Below are 22,680 nucleotides of genomic sequence, written 5' to 3' on the forward strand. Positions count from 1 at the left end.
GACTCGGGGGGATGCTGGGAGCTGGCGAGGGCCCCCAGGCTCGGGCTGAGGATGTGGGGGGGCCAGATGGGCTGGGCTGGGGGGGCAGCCCGTGGGCAAGGAAGGAGGCAGCAGGTATGAGGGGCTGGGCCCACTGGGTAGACACAGCTGGAAGGGGTCAGGGTCGGGGTCAGGTCCGGGGCCCAGGCCAGGGCTCCAGCCACACCCACATCCCAGCCAGAGCCCAGCCTCTGCCCCCTGCCCCTGGCGTCCCCCCCCCCCCCCCCCCGTCCCCCGCGGGCCCTGCCCAGAGCCTGACGCCCTCCGCCCGCAGCCGGGCGAGGCGGCCCAGGTGGAGACGGTGTCGGAGGAGAACAAGGGCCTGATCTGGGTGCTGCTGAAGCAGCTGCGGCCGGGCATGGACCTGTCCCGCGTGGCGCTGCCCACCTTCGTGCTGGAGCCCCGCTCCTTCCTCAGCAAGCTCTCCGACGCCTACTGCCACGCCGACCTGCTCTCCCGGTGAGGGCGCCCGGCCCCGCCCCCCTGCCCCCCCGCCCTGCCGCCCCCCCCCCCACCCGGCCCCCGCCTGGCCCCCGCCCTGCCGCCCACCCAGGTGTCCGCAGGGTCCCGGGGCGGCTGGCCTCCTCCCACTGTCCCTGCCAGCAAGGTGGGCAGGGGTGAGGCCACCCAGCACCTCTGTGTACCCCGAACCCCCCCTCAGGGCGGGCCCCTGGGGCGAGGACAGGAGCATCAGGGGCAGGGAGGGTGCCCAGGCGGAGTGAGGGAGTTCTCCATCCATCCGTCCGTCCGTCCGTCCGTCCGTCCGTCTGTCCGTCCGTCCAGGGCGGCGCTGGAGGAAGACGCCTACGGCCGCATGAAGCAGGTGCTGCGGTGGTACCTGTCCGGCTTCTACAAGAAGCCCAAGGTGAGGACCCCCACCCCGTCCCCGGGCACCCCACCCCGTCCCCGGGCACCCCACCCCGTCCCCGGGCACCCCCACCCCACGCGGCCACGGAGGGTCCTGATCAGCCCACAGGGGCCCCGGCCTCAGAGGTGGGGGACAGGCCCCGACGGGCTGCAGGAGGGGGGGCCCGGGCACTGAGAGGTGGGGGACAGGCCCCGATTGGCTGCAGGGGGGGGGGCCCGGGCACTGAGAGGTGGGGGACAGGCCCCGACTGGCTGCAGGGGGGCCCTGGCCTCAGAGGTGGGGGACAGGCCCCGACTGGCTGCAGGGGGTCCCCGGGCCTGGCCAGGCCTCCGAAGGTGCTCCTGGCCCTGAAAGAAACCGCTGCCACGTACATGGGGCGGCAAAGGGGCTTTGGACCCTGGGCCCCGGCTTCTAGTCCTGGAGCCCTTTGAGGCAGCTCTGGGGGTGCCGGGAGGCCTGCGTCCCTGCCAGGCCCCCCCCTCCCCCTGCCACAGACCTGGGTGCCCTGGAACACCGTGTGAAACCACAATTCTGGCTCCACAATTCACTGTGCAGGTGGGGAAACTGAGGCTCAGGGAGGTCCAGGGCCAGCCCGGGTGAGCCAGCAGGCTGGGTGTGGAACCAGGACGCCTGGCTCTGCCCGAGGCCCCCGAGGTGGACCCACAGCCCTCGCAGGGCCAGGGGTGGGCACACACTCAGCAGCACGGAGCACCGGGGCTGTCGGCGCAGAGGGGGCAATCCGGGAGGGCTTCTCGGAGGGGGAGGCCCCTCTCCAAGGCTGTCCGGGCCAGGGCCGTGGGTTGCACCTGGGTCAGTTCGGAGGTGGATCTGGGAAGCTTGGGGAGGAGGAATGATGGGAAGCTGCCGGCAGGTGGGAAGGTGGCGGCCGGGCCTTGTGCCGGTGGCTGTCACTCAGGAGCCCACAGTCTGTGGGGTGAGGTGAAGGCAAAGCTACAGTGATGGGGGGCGGGGGGCTGTGAAGGGCGTCAGATCGGGGGTCTGAGCTGGACCACATGGGGACCGGAAGGAGGGCTCTCCCGTCTACAGCCCTCCTAGGTCCCCCGGCAGTGGGGGGCGGGGGGGGGGAATTGGACTGTTTGGGGAGCACAGAGGTGGCCAGCCCGGCAGAAGAGGAGGGAGGGGGCAGGGCCAGGCGAGTAGAAGCCACTGTTGTTGTTTTCTTGTTTTGTTTTTTTATTAATTTTTTTTTATTGATGTCAGAGAGGAAGGGAGCGGGAGAGGGAGAGAGAGAGAAACATCCATGAGGAGAGAGAATCACTGATCGGCTGCCTCCTGCACGCCCCCCACTGGGGATGGAGCCTGCAACCCAGGCCTGTGCCCTGACCGGGAATTGAACCGTGACCTCCTGGTTCATAGGTCAGCGCTGAGCCACGCTGGCCGGGCAGAAGCCACTGTTTCTGCCCAGAGTCCTGGGGAGGGTGACCGGGTCAGGGTCTCGGGTCCCCCGGAACCAGAGGCGGAGACACCAGCGGGAAGCAGTGTCCCCCAAGCAGGCGGGGCTGCTCCCAGGTGCCGGCTGTGCGTTCCCGAGACCTCGGCTGCGGGCACCCCACCTGGCCCTGGGTCCACGCCCCCCCACCTGGCCCTGGGTCCACGCCCCCCCACCTGGCCCTGGGTCCCCGCCCCCCCGCCTGGCCCTGGGTCCCCGCCCCCCCGCCTGGCCCTGGGTCCCCGCCCCCCCGCCTGGCCCTGGGTCCACGCCCCCCCACCTGGCCCCGGGTCCACGCCCCCCCACCTGGCCCCGGGTCCACGCCCCCCCACCTGGCCCCGGGTCCACGCCCCCCCGCCTGGCCCCGGGTCCACGCCCCCCCGCCTGGCCCCGGGTCCACGCCCCCCCACCTGGCCCCGGGTCCACGCCCCCCCGCCTGGCCCTGGGTCCACGCCCCCCCGCCTGGCCCTGGGTCCACGCTCCCGCCCCCCTCTCCTCCCCCCACCCCCTGACAAGCGCCTCCCCGCCTCACGCGTCCGGTGGGTCCCGCAGGGAATCAAGAAGCCCTACAACCCGATCCTGGGGGAGACCTTCCGCTGCAGCTGGTTCCACCCGCAGACCCACAGCCTCACCTTCTACGTCGCGGAGCAGGCAAGGCCGGCGCCTGGGCGGGGAGGGGGGGGCGGGGGCTCTGAGCCCAGGGCACGCTTCCCGGGGGCCCCCCTCTCTGCCCGTCACGTGACTGGGCCTGTAGGCGGGGGCGTGCACCCCACTTCCCCTGAGCGTCGGGGCCCGGACTCGGGCCGGCTTCCCTGGCCCAGGCGCAGGAGGGGGGGACGGGGCAGGGAGGGGGCTGCCCGCTGCTGGGGCTGCTCCAGGAGCCCCCTCTGTGCCCCCAGGTGTCCCACCACCCGCCCGTGTCCGCCTTCCACGTCAGCAACCGGAAGGACGGCTTCTGCATCAGCGGCAGCGTCACCGCCAGGTCCCGGTTCTACGGTGAGGCCTCCCTTCGGGCAACGGGGCGGGGGGTGGGGGGGTGGGGAGGGGGAGCTCCCAGGTTCGGGGTCACCAAGACCGGACACACCTGTGCGCCCCTCCCGCCTCTCCTACTCGGGGACCACGCGGGTGGGGGAGTCCTCAGAACCTGAGCGAGGCGGAGCCGCCCCCCCATCCCCTGCAGGGCTGCCTGAGGGTCAGAGGGCGAGCCAGGCCGGAGCGAGGCTGCCGCCGCCACACGTGCATCGGTGGGAGGGGGGGGCCCGGGTCCGAGGGGCCCTCCGCTCACCAGCCCCATCGCCCATATCTGCAGGGAACTCGCTGTCGGCTCTGCTGGACGGCAAGGCCACGCTCACCTTCCTGCACCGGGCCGAGGACTACACGCTCACCATGCCCTACGCCCACTGCAAAGGTGAGGGCCCCGGGTCCCCGGGGAGGGCCCGCTGCGCCTCGGGGAGGGGTCCGGGCCGTGGACGCTCGGCCGGGTTACTGGAAGGTGCGGCCATTCCGCCCTCACCCTCCGGGACCTTCAGCCCCGCAGGGCGTCCCAGGCCGTGTTCCTCCCCTCCCCACCCCTCCCCTCCCCTCCCCTCCCCTCCCCTCTCCTCCCCATCAGCCAGCCGGTTGCACCTGAGCTTTCTCTGGAGCTGCCTGTGCATCTTCCGTTGTCTTTGGCGTCTTAGTCCCACAGAGCAGTCAGGTTTGGGCTTCTTGTGTTATTTTCCAGTTAATGGAGCTTTTCTTTTTTTAATAGATTTTTATTGGTTACAGAGAGGAAGGGAGAGGAAGAGAGAGAGAAACATCCATGAGAGAGAGAATCACGGACCGGCTGCCTCCTGCACGCCCCACACTGGGGATCAAGCCCGAAACCCAGGCATGTGCCCTTGACCAGGAATCGAACTCTGACCTCCTGGTTCATAGGTTGATGCTCAACCCCTGAGCCGCGCCGGCCGGGCTGGACTTTATTCTTTTTTTTGTTTTTGTTTTTGTTTTTTTTTGGACTTTATTCTTTATAGAGGTTTTAGGTTTACAAAAAAAATTAACCAGGAAGTACATAGAGTTCCCATGGAGCCTGAAACCCAGGCCTGTGCCCTTGACCAGAATCAAACCTGGGACCCTTCAGTCCACAGGCCGACGCTCTGTCCACTGAGCCACCCCGGCCAGGGCTGATACATTATTATTAATTAAAGTCCACATTAATAATAATACATTGTTATTAATTAAAGCCCACAGTTCACGGCAGGGTTGCTCTTTGCCCGGTACGTGCTCTGGGTTCGGACAAAGGCATCGTGCCGTGTTTTTGCCGTTATAAAGCCACAGACTAGTTTCCCCGCCTGGAGGTCTGTCCCCGCCCCCCACAGCCGCGGGTCTTCTCAGGCGTGGAGCTGGGCACTGAGAGGGCAGCGGCGCTCAGACGGCTCCCTGACGGCGGCTGGGAGTGCAGGTCCCTCCACGCCTCTCGGGCCGCGGCAGCTCGGGGCGTCTTTGTCGTGGTCGGTCCTCTCCGCGGAGGGACTGACCTGTGGTCATTTCGCCGCCAACCTTCGCTCTCGCTCCCCAGCCCTTCCCTCGGCCTTGCCTGGGACCGGACCCGCCGGAGAGCTCCCGCCGCAGAGCCCGCTGCAGTCGGTGCCGGCGCTGGCTCCCCTCCCTGGTGCTGGCGCCACGTGGGGGCTCAGCCCCCCGGGTTTCCAGACGGCCTAACACCGTGGTCGGCAAACCGCGGCTCGCGAGCCGCAGGCGGCTCTTTGGCCCCTTGAGTGCGGCTCTTCCACAAAACACCACGGCCTGGGCGAGTCTATGTTGAAGAAGTGGCGTTAGAAGAAGTTTAAGTTTAAAAAATGTGGCTCTCAAAAGAAATGTCAGCCGTTGTGCTGTTGATAGTTGGCTCTGTTGGCTAATGAGTTTGCCGACCACGGGCCTAAGACATGTAGAGGCCCTTGCCACATGGGCCCCCTGCGTAACCGACGGGGCGGGGGGGGGATGGCGGGGGGAGACAGAGAAACATCGATGTGAGGGGGACACAGCCATGGGTCGCCTCCCCCAGGTGCCCTGACCAGAGCTGGGCATCCGGCCTGCCACCGAGGTCCGTGCCCTTGACGGGAATCGATCCCAGGACCCTCCGTCCTCAGGCTGACGCTCTGTCCACTGAGCCACCCCGGCCAGGGCTCTGGGTTACTTTTTTAGTTTTGCAGTTTGAGGGCTTTGGGGGGTTTAAAATGTTTATGTATTGATTTGAGAGAAACCTGGATCTGCTGCTCCCCTGATCTGTGCGTTCATTGGTCGATGCTTGTATGTGCCTGATGGGACCGAACCCATGACCTTGGCGTGTTGGGACGACGCTCTGACCCACTGAGCTGCCCGGCCAGGGCTTGTCTGAACTTTCTCAATAAGGTTTCCTGGCTCTGACCAAGTCTGGAAGTTTTTTAGTTCTTCTTCTTTTTCTTTTTTCTTTCTTTTTGGCCATTATTCTTGGAATACCACCTCACCCTCGTTCCTTCAGTTTATTCTAGACTTAGATATGTTAAACCAGGGGTCCCCCACCTTTTTCCCGCCACGCCCACCTAAGCGTCTCTAAAATCCTGATGCCCCCCTGTGACATAATCCTTATTCAAAAAGCGAACCCCTATTCACGTGGAGGAAGCCTAAAGGGCCATGAACTTGGTCCAAACAAGCCTCCACAGAACAGGGCATCCACGAAGGAGGAAAATCAAAGAACGCCAGGACAGCGGAAGTCCTGAGGAGGAAAGCACTGAGAAACTGTTTTAAAAAATAATAGGTGCCCTGACCGGTGTGACTCAGTGGATAGAGCGTCAGCCTTCGGACTGAAGGGTCCCGGGTTCGATTCCGGTCAAGGGCATGTACCTTGGTTGCGGGCACATCCCCAGTAGGGGGTGTGCAGGAGGCAGCTGATCGATGTTTCTCTCTCATCAGTGTTTCTAACTCTCAGTCCCTCTCCCTTCCTCTCTGTAAAAAGTCAACAAAATATATTTTAAAATAATAGTAATAATAGGGAGTGATAAGAAAAAATAGCAAGTAATGTTTCAAAATATAATAGAGACCTGAAATGCACAAATATGTCACAGTGTGTATTTATACGCTGTATGTGAGGCCCCGGGGACCACAGGAAATGCAAAAACTCACAGTGAGTAACTCATTCCTCGTTACCCCCCTTAAAAACCCCATTGCCCCTGTGGGCGTGCGCCCCACATCAGGAGCCACTGTGTGAAGCCGTCGCTGCACCCCGCCTCCCTCCTGCCTCTGGCCTCTGAGCGTTCCAGATCGTCGGCCGGCCTTCCACGTGGGTTACCCCGAGTTCGGTGTTGGTGTTCTGTGTGGGTTTTCCCCTAACGTTCTCCGTGGGTCCATTTCCAGCCCGTTCTATTCTCGTACCTTGTGTTAGGGTTGTTTTGGGGGCGGAGGGGAGGGAGGCCAGTGACGTGGCCGTGGAAGAAGTCACAGCGGAGAGGAGAGGGAAGCAGAGAGGAAGTTCACGTTTACGTCCGGGGCCTGGCTGGTCAGTGCGAGGCCACAAAACGCTCCTCCTCTTCGAGCCTCAGGCCAGGAAGGGGGGGCTCGGGGCCTGAAGTTGAGCAGACCTGGGGCGGGGGGGGGGACCGGGGGGGGGCGGGGGGGCGCTTTGTTATTTCTTCAGGAGACAGTCGGGCACGGTCCCAGGGACGTGTCTTTGCGGTATTCGTCCCGAGCCCGTAGAGCAAGCCCGTCAAACTCAAAGGCTGACGCGGGCCAGACAAGGTTTACGTGTATGTAGCCACAAAAAAACAAAAGCGTCCATGTTCATAGATACGTAGGTTAAGCCCTCGCTGGTTTGGCTCAGTGGCTAGAGCGTCAGCCTGTGGACTGAAGGGTCCCGGGTTTGAGTCCAGTCAAGGGCACAGGCCCGGATTTCGGGCTTGATCCCCAGCAGGGGGCATGCAAGAGGCAGCCGATCAATGATTCTCTCTCATCATTGATGTTTCTCTCTCTCCCTTTCCCTTCCTTTCTCTGAAAGCAATAAAAAAAACAAAAACATAGGTTTATTTTGATAGAGACGTGTGAATACAAAGGGCTGAAACAAACGAGTCATCGTTAGCATAGAATAATAGAACATGAACTTACCAGACGCTGAATAACTGCACAAATTAATAAGCGTAACGCAAATAAACCTGTTTTTCTCGTTCTCCGAAAGCGAAATATTTCCTGTTGTGCACACTGAACAAGTCAGTCCAAGACTAATGATGTGGCATCGGCTGTTAAATATTCGCGGCTGGTGTTGGTGGAGAGAAATGTGCGCCTGCAAGTAAGGGAAATGAATCCAACACGATTATAATCATCAGTCATTAATGAACATTGTAGTTCGTTATTAATAACTGTGCCCTGGTGCACGGATTCATGCACATTGAAATGAAATTAATTAGGAGAAATATTTTAATATCGCTATTCGCCCTTTCTCTATAATAGAAGTGTCAACCAAATTCATGATCGACAATGACAGATCGAAACACACACATGCCATTGGCACCATCGAGAGCTTTATATGTATCGTGCATGTGTGCGTCAACTTAGCCTTTTACAGATATAGAGTAAACTTGCTTAATTAGACTTGCTTTCTGATTTAGCTAAACTTTTTCCAGCCCAGGGAAGCACCCCAGCTTCTCTTACAGGTAATTGTCAGCAACACAGCAGGAAATACCAGCACGAAGCAGATTATAATTGCAGATCACGCAGGGAGAACAAAGGGTAAAATATTTAGCTGCAGCAGTCTTTGACTATATTCTGCGCAGTGAGAAAACCTAAAGTCATTTTCAAGGTCCACCATTTCTTACTTCTTCTCAGTCGGGTCAAGTTTCTAAGCTTTCTAAATCTCCGTTTTCCGGCTAATGAAAAGAAAATAGGATTCCGCCGAGTCTCCTGTCTACCTGCTCCAGGACTTCTGTGAGGGTCCAATGAGATGAGGCAGGGAACATGCTTCACAGGCATTTGGTTAAAGTGTGAAATGTCTGCACCGGGCTGTAAAGCAGGCTGTGTTCCTGGGCTGAGGAAACCCCAAGGAGGCTGGTCGCCAGGGAGAGGAAGCCGGGCGTTGCTACGTGATGTCATTACCCGGATGGTTGTTCACTTAGCCTATTAGCCTCTTATAGTTATAGGTTATGTTTCACAGGATATGGCAAAAATCAGGTTACGAAGTTTTTATTGAAATGTTTCTTACCGTTACGTTGGCCGGGCCACAAAAATATCCATCGTGGGCCACAGGCCGCGAGTTTGACGTGCTTGCTGTGAAAGAGCTCGGAGTGAAAGTTACAGAGTTTGCAGGAGGCCTGTTGACGGGGAGGAGAGAGGGACGTTCCACTCAGTACCCCTGAGCTGTGGAACCAGCAGGGAGGCGGGGGGTGCAGGTGAGAATGTGGGTTGCCAGCACGGCCTGGTGGTGGAGTGTTGACCTGTGAACCAGGAGGGCAGGGCTCCATTCCTGACCGGGTCCGGGCACGTGCCTGGATGGCAGACTCGCTCCCTAGTGGGGGCGTGCAGGAGGCAGCCAGTCAGTGATTCCCTCTCATCACTGATGCTTCTGTCTCTCTCTCCCTCTCCCTTCCTCTCTGAAATCAATTTTTTAAAAATATATATATTTTAAATTGCAGCCTTGAGAGTAGCTTCTCTTGTCCCCAGTTGCAGCAGAAGGGCTGTTTGAACCCGAGGGGCCCACAGCCGTGGGGTTCGACTCCCAGGTGCTTCTCATAAGTTGTGGGAGCGACAGCAGGGAAACGGGAAGACGCGCCTTCTGTCCTTCCTCCTTGCTCCGTGGCCGCGTCTGCAGTCTCCTCGTGTCGCTGTGCGTATGTGAACGTGGAGACATCCCACCCTGTAAGGGACAGTTGTGAGCTTATCTGAGCCGAACTGCCCACGATCACCGGGAAGCAGAATCTCGGGGCCTGGGATAACGCTCCGGAGAAGGGCGGGCTTCCGCCTTGTTTCATACATGACATCGAAGGAGGCACGCAGGTGGGTTCCGTGAAGTCCACTGGTGAGCGATTAGGGAGGCGGGAGAAGGCCACGGAGGGGCACCTCCGGGATTGGATAAAAAGTGAAATGATGGACACCTGCTGCTTTTACGTGGGTGAGTGCGGGATAGTTAACCGTCCACAATTAACAGGACGACAGTGACAGTGAAGGAATGTGCGGTCTCTGTCCTGGCGCCCAGGGCATTTGGCTGTGCCCCGAGGGGGCGGGAAAAGGGAAGTTACACGTTAGCCTGACATTTCACAGGAATGTTATCTTAGATGCAAAAAGACAGACAGGCTCGGTTAGGGTAAAGGTTGACCTTGTCTGGGAAGATTCCAGCCTAGGACGGAACTGCCCACCGTCACTGCTTTAGTTAACGTTTAATTTCAGGCCATCCTTTGTGGTGACTTTAGGTCTGTGAGTTTGCAAGACCGCCACGCCGGCCGCCCCTGAGGGCCACATGCTGACCCGACAGCTCAGGGGAGGCCTGCATGGGGTTCTGTGCGCTTCCTGGACTTGTAAGTCTCTTTCTTGCACCAGGTGGGGGAAGCTTTTGGTCACTATTTCTTCAAATAGGTTTTCAGTGTCTTGCTCTCTCTCTCCTTCTGGCACCCCCATAATTCTGATTTTTGCTACGCTTGACGTTGTCCCAGAGGCTTCTTACACTATCTTCATATTTTTGGATTCTTTTTTCTTTTTGCTTTTCCGGTTGAGTGTGTTTTGCTTCTTTGTATTTCAAATCTTTGACTTGGTTCTTGCAATCCTCTAGTCTGCTTTTAGGTCTCTGTATATTATTCTTTATTTCAGTCAGTGTATTTTTAATTTCTAGTTGGTCCTTTTTCATATCTTCGAGGGTCTCGTTAAATTTATCGGCCTTTTCTAGGAAATTCTTGAAAAACCTTATAACCGTGGTTTTGAACTCTATATCCATTTGTTTACATTACTCCATTTCCTTCATTTGTGGCCTGCCTCTTTGTCTCCGCATTTTGGCTGCTTCCCTGAGTTGATGGGAAGTTGGTGGCTTTGTGTGCTAGGTGTCCTATAGGGCCCAGTGGCTCGGCCTCCCCAGTTACCTGAGGTGGACACTCTTGGTGCACCCCTTTGTGGGCTGTGTGCACAGTCTTGTTGTCGTTAAGCCTTGATTGTTGTTGGTCTCACTGGGAGGGGTTGACCTCCAGGCCAATTGGCCATGAGGATCAGCTGTGTCTCCGCTGGGAGGGCTTCTGTGCTCAGCTTGGATGGGGCGGAGGCTCAGGGCTGAGCAGACAGCCTTGGTTTCCCGTCAGCCCCCCCCCCCCCAAGAGGGCCCTGTGTCTCCGTGTCCCACAGTGATGGCTACGCGCACCTCTGAGAGAAGGCCGCCCTGAGTTCCGCCCGCTGCCAGACAGTCCAGTTTCTCCCCGAATGAGTCTGGGTCCCCAGAGTCTCACCCGGAGCTGGATTTCAGCGCAGTCGGGAGGTTTTGTTTTCCTCCCGAACGAGAAAGCCAGCCGCACGCTTGCTGCCCGCCCTCTCCGAGCGCCGAGTAAGCCAGCGCGTATTCAGCCGCCCGCCCGTTCCGCGCACGCGGGTCTCCGCACCTCCACAGCTCCTCTGGGTCTCAGTGTCCTTTTCTCTTTCCTTCTAGTTGTAGAATTTCCACTCAGCCAGCTTTCCGGTGGTTCCGGACGATGCCCGCTCTGTCTTCCAGTTGCAGTTTTAAAATTGTTGTGCGAGGCCGCAGGATAGGTGTTTACCTTACGCCTCCATCTTGGTTCCTCCAGTAGACTGAAATTTCCACAACACCCATTTTAACAAAGTACATGTATATAAGTAGACCGTAGTTATTAATTTCTATTTGACAGCTTCCCGCGTAATTTCAAGTATATTAAATAGGTCTAATTTAGTTTAAAAACGTATCTTTTAAGAAGAGAGAATAAATCCTTGAGTTATTCCAGGGCCCATTGGAATGACTCAGAGTCTTCTCTCAGTTAAAAAGTCTTAAAGTTTAAACTTTGGAAAGATTGTCAAATATACTTAACCAAAAGATTATAGCAAAAACTCTTTGTAAATGTCAGTAAAACATATATTGCATGGTAATAACTCTAAAAGAAATTAATCAAACTTAAACTGGTTTTATTTTATTTTTTTATTTTATTTTTATATTTTATTGTTTTTTTTACAGAGAGGAAGAGAGAGGGACAGAGAGTTAGAAACATCGATGAGAGAGAAACATCGATCAGCTGCCTCTTGCACACCCCCTTCTGGGGATGTGCCCGCAACCAGGTACATGCCCTTGACCAATCGAACCTGAGACCCTTCAGTCCGCAGGCCGACGCTCTATCCACTGAGCCAAACCGGTTTCGGCTTAAACTGGTTTTAATATTCAATGTTTTGTCCAGACCACAGAATTCTGCTTAATTTATATACATGTTTAATCCTTTTTTTTTTAATTATTAGGCCAATAAAAGATATAGCCTAGTAATGCCATCTGGAGGCTGAAAATTTGCCACACGTAAAACACAGACAATCACATACCACATGAAGACCAAACACACATAAAAACCGTGTACCTAGACCAGTGGTTCTCAGCCTTTCTAATGTCGTGTCCCTTTAATACAGTTCCTCATGTTGTGGTGACCCCCGACCACAGGCTGAGAACCGCTAGCAGGGTCGCCTAAGACCATCGGAAAACACAGATATTTACATAACGATTCATAACAGTAGCAAAATTACAGTTATGAAGTAGCAACGAAAATAATTTTATGGTTGTGGGTCACCACAACATGAGGAACTGTATTAAAGGGCCGCGGCATTAGGAAGGGTGAGAACCACTGACCTAGACCACATGCGGCTCTTGGGCCCCTTGAGTGCGGCTCTTCCACAAAATACCACGGCCTGAGCGAGTCTATTGTGAAGAAGTGGCGTTAGAAGAGGTTTAAGTTTAAAAAATTTGGCTCTCCAAAGAAATTTCAATTGTCGTCCTGTTGATACTTGGCTCTGTTGGCTCATGAGTTTGCCGACCACGGCCCTAGACCATAGCGTAATTCGAATCACTAATTTTTGCAGAGAAAAAGCATGAATTGTTTTTTTCCTCAAAAACAAATCTTCAGCCAAAACCGGTGTGGCTCAGTGGATAGAGCGTCGGCCTGCGGACTGAAAGGTCCCAGGTTCGATTCCAGTAAAGGGCATGTACCTTGGTTGCGGGCACATCCCCGGTGGGGGGTGTGCAGGAGGCAGCTGGTCGATGTTTCTCTCTCATCGATGTTTCTAGCTTTCTATCCCTCTCCCTTCCTCTCTGTAAAAAATCAATAAAATATATATAAAAAAACAAACAAAAAAAACAAATCTTCATACCTCATGCCTTCTATTTTCACAACCGTATAATTCCTCCCAACTGAATTTGAAGTTTTAAAAAATATATTTCTTTTATTGACTTTAGAGAGGAAGGGAGAGAGAGAGATAGAAACGTCAGTGATGAGAGAGAATCACGGACCGGCCGCCTCCTGCACGCCCCACGCTGTAGGGATGGAGCCTGCAACCCGGGCCTGTGCCCCGACCGGGAACCCAACCCTGACCTCCTGGTTCCTAGGTCGACACTCAACCCCTGAGCCACGGCCAGGCGCAGCGGAGGGGAAGTTTACTGCGAGGAGCCGGTCCGGGAGCAGGCCAGCCCCACACATTCCGGAGCTTCCGCTCCACGTGCAGCCGGCAGCTCAGCACCCAAGCTAACCGAACTCTTGGTCCACGTGTGGGGGCCCCCATGACCCCGAGCCACGTGGGTGCAGGGAGCCCACCTCCTGCCACAGGAACCCAGGGCACCCCCTCCCCCCGGAGAGCAGGAGCGGGAGAGGAAATGAGGGGAAGCGAGAGCTGGGGGGCCAGAGCGAGGAAGCACGTGCTTTTTAGTTTAGGGTGGACACATGCCCTGCTCGCTCCCGATTGGTGCTTTCCCAGAATCTGCCTCAGCAACCTCCTTGGGATTGGCCGATGCGCCTCGCGGCCTTGTGACTGGTTATCTGCCAGCTGCCCGAAGGGCCTTCACCTCTGAAAGCTCTGGGCTCCGGGGTGCACCTCCCTCCCGCCCAGTTGGTTGCCCATGCGCTTCCCCCTGGCTGGGTCCCGGGTCTCCCCCTCCCCCCCCCACCCCCACGTGGTCCTGTCCCCGTCTCCCCAAAACAGCATTCTACATTTTCCTCTGCACCCCGCCCTCTCCCCGCCTGACTGTGGAGAGCGCTCCCCACACTCGGGGCACCTGCGCTGTCGCTGCGTCACCCACAGATGAGGGTCCCTTCCCAACCACGGCCACGAGCTGTCTGCGCGCCACGAGCGCCACGCGGGCTCCTCCGGCAACACCGCCCGCCCCGCGGCCAGCCCCCGCCCCCGCCCCGCACGCGTGCTGCGTTGGTCTGCGTCCGAGCACACGTGTGCGTTGCCGTCCGTATTGTCAGGTCCGTGTAGCGAGGACGAGACACTGCGCGTTTAAGGCGTCGCATTCCCTCCCCGTGGGCTGAGCCCCGTGTGTGGCCGGCAGCCCCGAGGGGGCGGTTCGGTTCCCGGATGGGGTGCAGCCGGCCGTGGGCTCAGGCTGTGAGTCGTGGAGCGGAAGGAAGGGGAGTTCTCCTGCGTCTGCAGGCGGCCGCCCGCCCTAGAAGGGAGAGGTGAGGACAGCGGACAGCGGACAGCAGGGCGGGCCGGCCTGTGGGCTCTGAGGGTCAGCGAGGTCCTCCCTCCGCGACTGGGGTCCCTCCTTCCGAGCCGTTTTGTTTTGGGTCTGGAGGGAGAGAGCCACACAGCAGGTGACCTTTTTTAAAAACATGTATTTTTTTACAGAGAGGAAGGGAGAGGGATAGAGAGTTAGAAACATCGATGAGAGAGAAACATGGATCAGCTGCCTCCTGCACACCCCCCACCGGGGATGTGCCCGCAGCCAAGGTACATGCCCTTGACCTGAATCGAACCTGGGACCCTCGAGTCCGCAGGCCGACGCTCTATCCACTGAGCCACACTGGTCAGGGCGACAGGCGACCGTAGGCCAAGGGCTCACCCGTGGGGCCAGATGGGGGCGCCCAGGAGGCGGGAGAGAGGCTCGTGGGCGTGAGCAGCGGCCTGGGCTCTGAGGGGCTGTTCCCGGGTGGACGCTGAACGGCCTGGCGGAGAGGCGTGCGGACCCGCCGGTTGGGAGAGGTGCTTCGATGCGTCCAGAGCACGTGACCCGCTGTGACCTTCTGGGGGCCTGCACGGCGCGCCGCGGAGATGGTTCCCCGGGTTCCCTCTCGCTTCTTCTGAACCGCAGCCCTGTCTCCTCTCCGTCCCTGGGTTGGCATTGCTTTGGGGTAGAAGTCTCTTGATTGGGGGGCGGGGGGAGGAATGGGGCGTCTGAGAGACCAAGATGCTGCTGTCTTTGAGGGACTAGGAGGCACCGCATTCACCACCAGGGAGGCTTTGGGGGGAGTGGAGGCCGGGGGTGCACCTGGTGACGGTGACCTTAAAATCACGTTATTTGCCCGGCCGGCGTGGCTCAGGGGTTGAGCTTCGACCTATGAACCGGGAGGTCAGGGTTCAATTCCCGGTCAGGGCACAGGCCCGGGTTGCAGGCTCCATCCCCAGTGTGGGGCGTGCAGGAGGCAGTCAATCAGTGATTCTCTCTCATCATGGATGTTTCTCTCTCCCTCCCTCTCCCTTCCTCTCTGAAATCAATAATATATATATACATGTATATATATATATATATATATATATATATATATATATACATATATATATATGTATATACATTTTTAAAAATATGAAATAGACCATGAATCCTCACGCTTTGTCAGTGCCCGAGTCCTGACCTCTGAACTGTCTTCCCCCGACACGGACATGTTTCTTTTTAATGTATTTTTATTGATCTCAGAGAGGAAGGGAGAGGGAGAGGGAGATGGAAACACCAATGATGAGAGAGAATGATGGATCGGCTGCCTCCTGCACGCCCCCTACTGGGGACGGAGCCCGCAACCCGGGCCTGTGCCCAGGGCCCTTGAGTCCGCAGGCTCTATCCACTGAGCCACACCGGCCGGGGCCGGAAATGTTTCTGTGGCGACCACCTCGCAGCCGTCACTCTGCGCCTTACGCGGTCGGAGTGGCCGGACCTGCAGGGAAGGGACAGCCCGTGGCCGGACCTCCGGGTGTCCTGTCCCTAAGGCGTCCTCTGGGGCGTGCGGTTGTGGGGTTTCCCCAAGGCTGTGGCTCCTTCGGGCCTTCGGTCGGTTTACTTTGGTTCCTGGGAATGGCTTTCCGGTCCATTTGGTGGTAGTTCTGTGCGCGACAGAGTTACCGCATTTGCACAGTCACAGGTGCGTCCTCAGGCCTCGGAACCAGAAAGCCGGGTGTGCTGGCGCCCCGAGAGTCCAGGTCTCTGGGCTCCCCGCCCGCCCGGCCCGGCCCGGCCCCGGGCAGCACAGAGCCCCGCCCACGCCCGGCAGGTGCCGGGGACCCTCTTTCCCGCCTTTTGCTATCGGGGTCCCTTGTTTGTGCCTTCCCTGAAGGAGCCGGTTTGGCCCGGGTCTCAGCGTCTCGGAGCGGAGCTGTGTGTTTCCATCAGGTGCCCCGGCCGGGACGGACGGACGGACGGACGGAGGGCTTAGTCCTGCCTCGCGCCTCCGTCCCGTGCGTGTTAGTCCCAAAGCTACGGGGGCGGGGACGGCGCTGGGCGGGGCCTGTAGCGGGAACGAAGGTGACCCAGCAAAGGGGGGCATCCCCTGTGTGGAGCACCCCGCGTGAGCCATGGTGGAGACCCCGTTGTCGGGAGCGGAGGCGAGGGGGGGGGTCACTGAGGAATCAGCTCCCCGGCTCCGCGCCCCGTGGTCTGCCCTGCCGCTCCCGTCCTCCGTCCTCCGTCCTCCCGTCCTCCATCCTCCGTCCTCCCGTCCTCCCGTCCTCCCGTCCTCCCGTCCTCCGTCCTCCGTCCTCCCGTCCTCCGTCCTCCGTCCTCCCGTCCTCCGTCCTCCCGTCCTCCCGTCCTCCCGTCCTCCGTCCTCCGTCCTCCCGTCCTCCGTCCTCCCGCCGGGCCGCGTGGGGGGCTGAGCCGCGCTGACGGCCGCTGTGCTGCAGGAATCCTGTACGGCACGATGACCATGGAGCTGGGCGGCCGGGTGACCATCGAGTGCAAGAAGAGCAACTTCCAGGCCGAGCTGGAGTTCAAGCTCAAGGTAGCCTGGGCGCCGCCCCCCACCCCCACCCCCGCCCCCGCCACTCCTGCTCGGAGGGCGTGGGGGCCGGGTCCTGGCTGCAGCGGACGGCCTGGGGCACCCCTCCCGGCCTCCTGGTGCCCCAGAGCTGGTTTCCTGAGCAAACGCAGCTGGGGGAGCAGCTCTCGGATCTCCGAGGTGCAGCCCCCGGGAGGCGCTGCCCACAGGCCCTCGTGGGGGGCAGCCCCCCTCCCCCCGCACCCTGAGCTCAGGCTGGGGTCCCGTCCCAGCTGGGCTCCTGTGCACCCACCAGCCTGAGAGCCGGTCCCCCCGGAGGTGCCCGCTCCGTGTCCCACGGGGGGGCCCGGGGTGTGGGGGGGCCGCCCTCACGGACGCCGTGTCCCCTCAGCCGTTCTTTGGGGGCAGCGCGAGCATCAACCAGATCTCGGGCCGGATCACGTCGGGGGACGCGGTGCTGGCGCAGCTGTCGGGGCGCTGGGTGAGAGGCCGCCCTGGGGCCTGGCCCGGGGGTGGGGGTGGCCTGGCCCCGCTGAGCCCCACCTCTGCTGCAGGACGGGGAAGTGTTCATCAGGGAGGAGGGGCGCGGGGGCCCCCAGCTCTTCTGGAACCCGAGCCCCGAGGTCCGCGGGCGGAGGCTGAAGCTGCGCACGGTGCTGCCCGAGGAGCAGACGGAGCTGGAGTCCGAGAGGTGAGCCCGCCGCCCGCGGACCCTGCGCGACCCAGTGGGCAGGGCTGTCACTGGGAGGGAGGGTCTCTCTACTCCAGGGGAGCTGTCCTGTGGGGGAGGGGCAGCCCTGCTGGGGAGGTGAGCTGTGGGGGGGAGGGGGTGACCGACCCCGTGCCCCTCAGGGCGCCGTCTCCGGGGGAGGTTCCGCTTCCTGCTGGGAGCCTAGCGAGCGGCCTCCTCCCACGTCACACCCTCTGAACTGCAGTGTCCTTATCTTTCAAGGGAGGACCCTGCGGGCGGTGGGAAGGGGGAAGCCGGGTGGGGGTGGGGGGGTCCCCAGGGCAGCTCTCCTGAGCTCCATCTGGCCCAGGAAGGCCCGGCCTCGGGGTGGCGTGGTCGCCTGCCTTAGAACCGGTAGCGTGGGGCACTCTGTGGGCAGGCCCCGTCCCGGCCTCCCGTGGCCTCCGCCCACCCCCCAGCCGCCGGGAGGACAGGTGTGGGCGGGGATCTCCCGGAGGCTGCGCTTCGGCCAGGGCCCTCGCCAAGGTCACCGCGTCCTTGAAGGGTCTGACCCGCTGAACCCGTTGTCTGTTCGTGGAACAGTCGCGCCCGGAGGAGGCTGGGGCAGGGACCAGGGGAGAAAGCCCGCGTTTACTGCTCCACGTGGTACCGTCTCCACTGCCACGTGCCTGTGCCCGGGGCCTGGGGTGCGCTCCCCGAGGGGCCACGCAGAGGCCACGCACTGGTGTCTCCCCCCGACCCCCAGGGACCGCCCCTTCACGTGTGAGAAAACCTGTACGCACAGACGCAGAGAGGAAGGGAGAGACGGGGACAGAGCGAGGAGAGAGAGGGGCCAGCTGCCTCCTGCACGCCCCCCACTAGCGGTTGAGTCGGCACCCGGGCAGGTGCCCTGACCTCCCGGTTCACGGGCCGATGCTCCACCACTGAGCCACACCGCCGGGCTCCGCAGCGCGTGGAAAGAGGCGCAGTTTGAACCGGGTTCTGCTGGCTGCACAGGGCTCCCCGCCAGGCCAGCTTCTCGCGCCGGGCGTCCTGAGGCCTCTGCCCGCACCCGGGCTGTGCCCCCCTCGCTGGTCTGCAGGAGAGAGGACCCGTATCCACAGGAAGCACGGATAAGCGTTAGCAACTCGGGACGGTTTTGCTGCTGTTGAATCTAATTTATATGTATATACTGTATGTGTATATATATATTTGTAATATGTTTTTATTGATTTCAGAGAGAGAGAGACATCGATGATGAGAGAGCATCATGGACCGGCTGCCTCCTGCACGCCCCCTACTGGGGACTGAGCCCACAACCCGGGCCTGTGCCCTGACCGGGAGTCCAACTGTGACCTCCAGGTTCATAGGTCGACGCTCAACCCCTGAGCCACCCCAGCCGGGTTGTTGAATCTAATTTTAAAATGGGGCTCATTTTTATGAAGTGTCCCAGGAGACACGGCGCCGAGAGGCAGTGAGCTCCCTGTCACTGGGGGCATCACGTGGAGCAGGCGCTCAGCCCCCCGCCGACGCTGGGGGGGGGACGCCCAGGCCCCAGCTCAGCGCGCCCCCCCCCCCCCCCGCAGGCTGTGGCGGCACGTCACCAGGGCCATCAGGGAGGGGGACCAGCACAGGGCCACGCGGGAGAAGTTCGCCCTGGAGGAGGCGCAGCGGCAGCGGACCCGGGAGCAGCAGCAGCGCCTGGAGCCCTGGGCGCCCCGGCTCTTCCACTGGGACCCCGCCACCCAGGAGTGGCGCTACCGCTTCGAGGAGTGAGTGCGCAGGCGGGCGGGGCCGTGATGGGCCGACCGGCCGGGCCCCAGCCAGTCTGGCCCTGGGCCTGAGGAGCCCCCGGGCTCCCGCTCCCCGGAGGAGCGAGGGAGGGGGCGGGGCCGTATCGGGGCTCCCGCTGTCCCGTGTGCGGCCCCCGCCCACGGACACCCTCTGGCCCCGCAGCCGCAGCCCCTGGGACCCCCGGAAGGACTTGGCCCAGTTTGAGCAGGACGGGGCTCTGTGCACCCTGCAGCGGGAGAGCCAGCCCCCCCAGGCCCGTCGGGGGGGCAGCCCAGGGCCCAGGCGCCAGGTCAGCACCCAGGGCCCTGCTGGGGTGTCCTCAGCAGCGAGGGGGACAGTCAGGCTGCCCCACCCGCCTGGCCTCCTCTCTGCCCCTGCCCTGTCACCCACTCACCACTCCCCCCGCCAAGCAGGGGACCCGAGACTCCTGGACACTCGGGACTCAGGCCCAGCCCACGGGTCCCAGCGCCGCCCTCGTGGTGTCAGCGCCTGGGCCCATTCCCCAGGGGAGGAAACTGAGGCTCGGGACTGGCCCAGGCGGGGAGGAGGCGGCGTGTGCACAGATGCCGGGGCCTGAGGGGCGGCGGGAAGGAGGGAGGTGCAGGCGGCTGAGCTTTCTGAGGGGCGTCTGGCGTGGCCTCCGCGGTGCCACGCGGGCCGTGGCCAGCCCACGTGCTGCAGGTCCCCGTGGGGTGCGGTGGGCGTGGGGCGCTCCCGGCCCAGCACCTCCGTCTCCCGCAGAGGCCGGGCCCCGACCGGCGGCTCCGCAAGGCCAGCGACCAGCCCTCCGGCCGCAGCCAGGCCACGGAGAGCAGCGGCTCCACGCCCGAGTCCTGCCCCGAGCTCTCGGACGAGGACGCGAGCTTCGTCCCCGGTGAGCGGCGGGCAGGTGGGAAGGCACCTCTGGGGGGGCCGGTGCCCAGGGCGACCCCCCACCCCCAGCGGCCTCAGGGGCCTCCCTGAGCCCAGGACAGACGAGGGTGTGGGCAGGCGGCGGGCTCCCCAGTCCTGTGCCCATGGCTGATGGGGGGCGGGGGGCGGGGGGGAGTGTCCCTCGGCCTGTGGCCCTCTGGTCCCCGCCTCCGCCGTGGTGAGCTCCCCTTGGCCATTTCTGTCTCCCGGGGCAGCTGAGCCTGGGGGCCCCCTGAAAGGCCCCTCGCGCCTCTCCCTGCCCCCCCATCCTGATAGCTCTGTCCCGAGGACCCCCGTGAGGCGGGCAGGGGCTCGAGCTGGGCACCACCCCGGGACCCCACTCGCTGGCCCCCCGACATCCCAGCTCACCCTCCGTTCTCCCCTCCCCTGCGTGTCCCCTCGTGCCCGGTCCCGTGGCTGGCGGTGCCGCCCCAGAGAGCCCGTGCCCGCGGTGCGGGAAGGAGGCCGGGCGGCTGCAGGCGCTGCACGAGGCCGTGCTGTCCGTCCGGGAGGCCCAGCAGGAGCTGCACAGGTGGGACAGGGCGGGACCCCGAGGGCGGGGGGGGCGGGGGACACGCATGGCGGCCACGGGGAGTCAGTCCTGTGTGAGCTGCGGAGCCGGCTGCTTGCTGGGCAGCCCTGGGCAGTGCAGGGCCGAGGAGGGTGCGGGTGCCGTGGGCGAGCCGGAGCCCCGGTGAGTCAGAGCACCCGCTGAGGCAGCGCCGGCCTCTGAGCGGCTTCCGGCAGCGGGCGGCCGGAGACAAGGCCGGGGCCTGGGGGACAGCCCGGAGCCGGCCGCAGTCCGCCCGCCCGAGGCTCCGTGTCAGGCCGGTGTCTGCGTGTCCAGGGTCACCTAACACAGGTCCCGCAGACACGGCTCACACCAGCCTCTCCCCGGGGCCCCCGCGGCCCCGCCCTGTCCCTCTGTGGGTGCCCTGGCCTCTGCTGTCCCCGGCAGTGACCTCATCTGACCTTAATCTTCTCTGTAAAGGCCGTCTCCAAAAGGGTCCCATCTGAGGTCCCGGGGTCAGGCCCTAACACATGACGCTGGGGGTGGACGCATCTCACCATCAGAGGGGTGGGGGGGGGGGGAGCGGGAGGTCCAGTTCCCCTGGCGCTGACCCCGTCCCTCGAGCGCATGCCCTGGGTGCCCGCCCCTCACGCCTCCCCGTCGCGCAGCGCCCCTGAGGGGGGTGAGCGTCCCTCTGGCCGGCCTGGCTGAGCCCCCCGTCCTTGCAGGCACCTCTCGGCCATGCTCAGCGCCTCGGCGAGGGCGCGGCGGGCGGCGGCCCCGGGCCTCCTGCAGAGCCCGCGCGCCTGGGGCCTGCTGTGCGTGCTGCTGGCGTGCCAGCTGCTCATGAACCACGTCCTCACGTAAGAGCCTGCGGGAGCGGCGCCACCTGCAGACCCGCCGCCCGCCGCCTTCCCGGCACCCAGCACTTCACCCCCGGGAGGCAGGAGGACGGCGCGCCGAGCTCGGCCACGTGGACAGAGGGCTCCCGGCAGCAGGAGGACGGCAGGAGGGACCCGGCGGCCACCTGGCGCCTCCGGGGAGGGGCTGGCCTCTCGGCGGGGCCCCGCCCAGCGCCGGCCTGGATGCTCAGCCACATGCCACCGCCTGGTGCCCGCTCCTGCCCCGCCTCTCGCTCCCGGTGCAGCGCCACCTGCCGCGGGGCTGGCGTGGGGGGAGTGGGGGGCTGCCAGGGCTGGACGGTCCCTCCCGGCCGGGCTGCAGGTGGAGGAGCCAGCGGGGGCCGCCGGGGCCGCTCGGGCCTGAAGCACAGGCTGTCCCTCCCGAGACCCTGCCCGTGTCGCCTGGAGTGGCCTCGGGCGGGACCCCGGGGCCCCCTGCCTCGGCTCGTGGGGTTTACTCTGCCCGTGTGCTGCTGGGGGCAGCCGGTCCTGCAGGCGGGTGGGGACACGTGACCGCGGGTGCGGCTCAGCTGCCCACACGGGGACACGGGGACTGTTGGGCTGGCGGATGCGTGTTCTCCCACTCCACGCTTTTGCTGTTGTTAATCCTCACGTGTTTTTCCATTGATGTTTACGGAGCGTGGGAGGGCGGGGAGAGACAGAGAGAGAAACGTGGATGTGAGAGAGCCACATCGACGGGTCGCCTCCCGCACGCGCCCCGACCAGGGCTGGGGATGGCGCCTGCAGCCCTTGACCGGAATCGAACCCAGGACCCTTCAGTCCGAGGGCCGATGTTCCATCCGCTGAGCCACACCGGCCAGGGCTCTACACTTTTCAAACAGACACAGCTGCAATATTTTCGGCAGCGCCTGGCCTCAGTTCCTGTGTCTGTGCCACGTGTGCGTGCGTGTGCCACGGGAGTGTGCGTGTGAGCACCTGCACAGGTGGGGGCCCACGGAGCCTTAAACTTGGTGGCCGCGCCCTCTGAGCTGATGGCCTCGTTTTCCAGATTTTGTATCCATGTTCTTGCCCACCCACCCCCTTTCGGGGACACGTCTGTGCCCCATCCCTTGAAATAAAGGCACACACACCTCGCGTGCTGTCTTCTTGGGGGGGGTCTGGGAATGAGGGGTTTGCTGGGGGCAGACTCCGTGCCAGCCGGGCGCTGTCTGGGCTGGAGGGCCGGGGGAGGGCCCGAGGCCCTGAGGATGCAGGGCCCGGGGCAGGATGGGGCCCGGGGCAGCAGGCCCCCCTGTGCAGCGGGTGCCGGGACGCAGGGAAGGAGGGGGTGGGGCGCCTCCTCCACCCCCTGGGAAGTACAAGTGACAAATCGGCGGGGAGCCCGGGAGCCGGTGCTGAGAGCCTGGCA

The 22,680-nt window shown here is 62.2% G+C and overlaps 1 protein-coding gene across 1 annotated transcript in view; it reads left to right on the top strand.

Annotated features, from left to right (window-relative positions):
• Positions 1-22,386, top strand: part of OSBPL5 (oxysterol binding protein like 5) — a 50,043-nt gene extending 27,657 nt beyond the window's left edge. The window contains exons 10-22 of the mRNA XM_054725489.1: positions 314-498; positions 823-904; positions 2,910-3,008; positions 3,257-3,353; positions 3,667-3,765; positions 16,428-16,525; positions 16,914-17,003; positions 17,077-17,213; positions 18,779-18,964; positions 19,149-19,275; positions 19,728-19,860; positions 20,334-20,430; positions 21,138-22,386. Coding sequence (XP_054581464.1) covers positions 314-498; positions 823-904; positions 2,910-3,008; positions 3,257-3,353; positions 3,667-3,765; positions 16,428-16,525; positions 16,914-17,003; positions 17,077-17,213; positions 18,779-18,964; positions 19,149-19,275; positions 19,728-19,860; positions 20,334-20,430; positions 21,138-21,276 — 1,569 coding nt within the window. The 3' untranslated portion in view covers positions 21,277-22,386. The remainder of the gene's footprint in view (positions 1-313; positions 499-822; positions 905-2,909; positions 3,009-3,256; positions 3,354-3,666; positions 3,766-16,427; positions 16,526-16,913; positions 17,004-17,076; positions 17,214-18,778; positions 18,965-19,148; positions 19,276-19,727; positions 19,861-20,333; positions 20,431-21,137) is intronic.
• Positions 22,387-22,680: the final 294 nt, after the last annotated feature.

The sequence above is a fragment of the Eptesicus fuscus genome, chromosome 13 (assembly GCF_027574615.1).
Source record: "Eptesicus fuscus isolate TK198812 chromosome 13, DD_ASM_mEF_20220401, whole genome shotgun sequence".
In the NCBI taxonomy this organism is placed as follows: domain Eukaryota; kingdom Metazoa; phylum Chordata; class Mammalia; order Chiroptera; family Vespertilionidae; genus Eptesicus; species Eptesicus fuscus.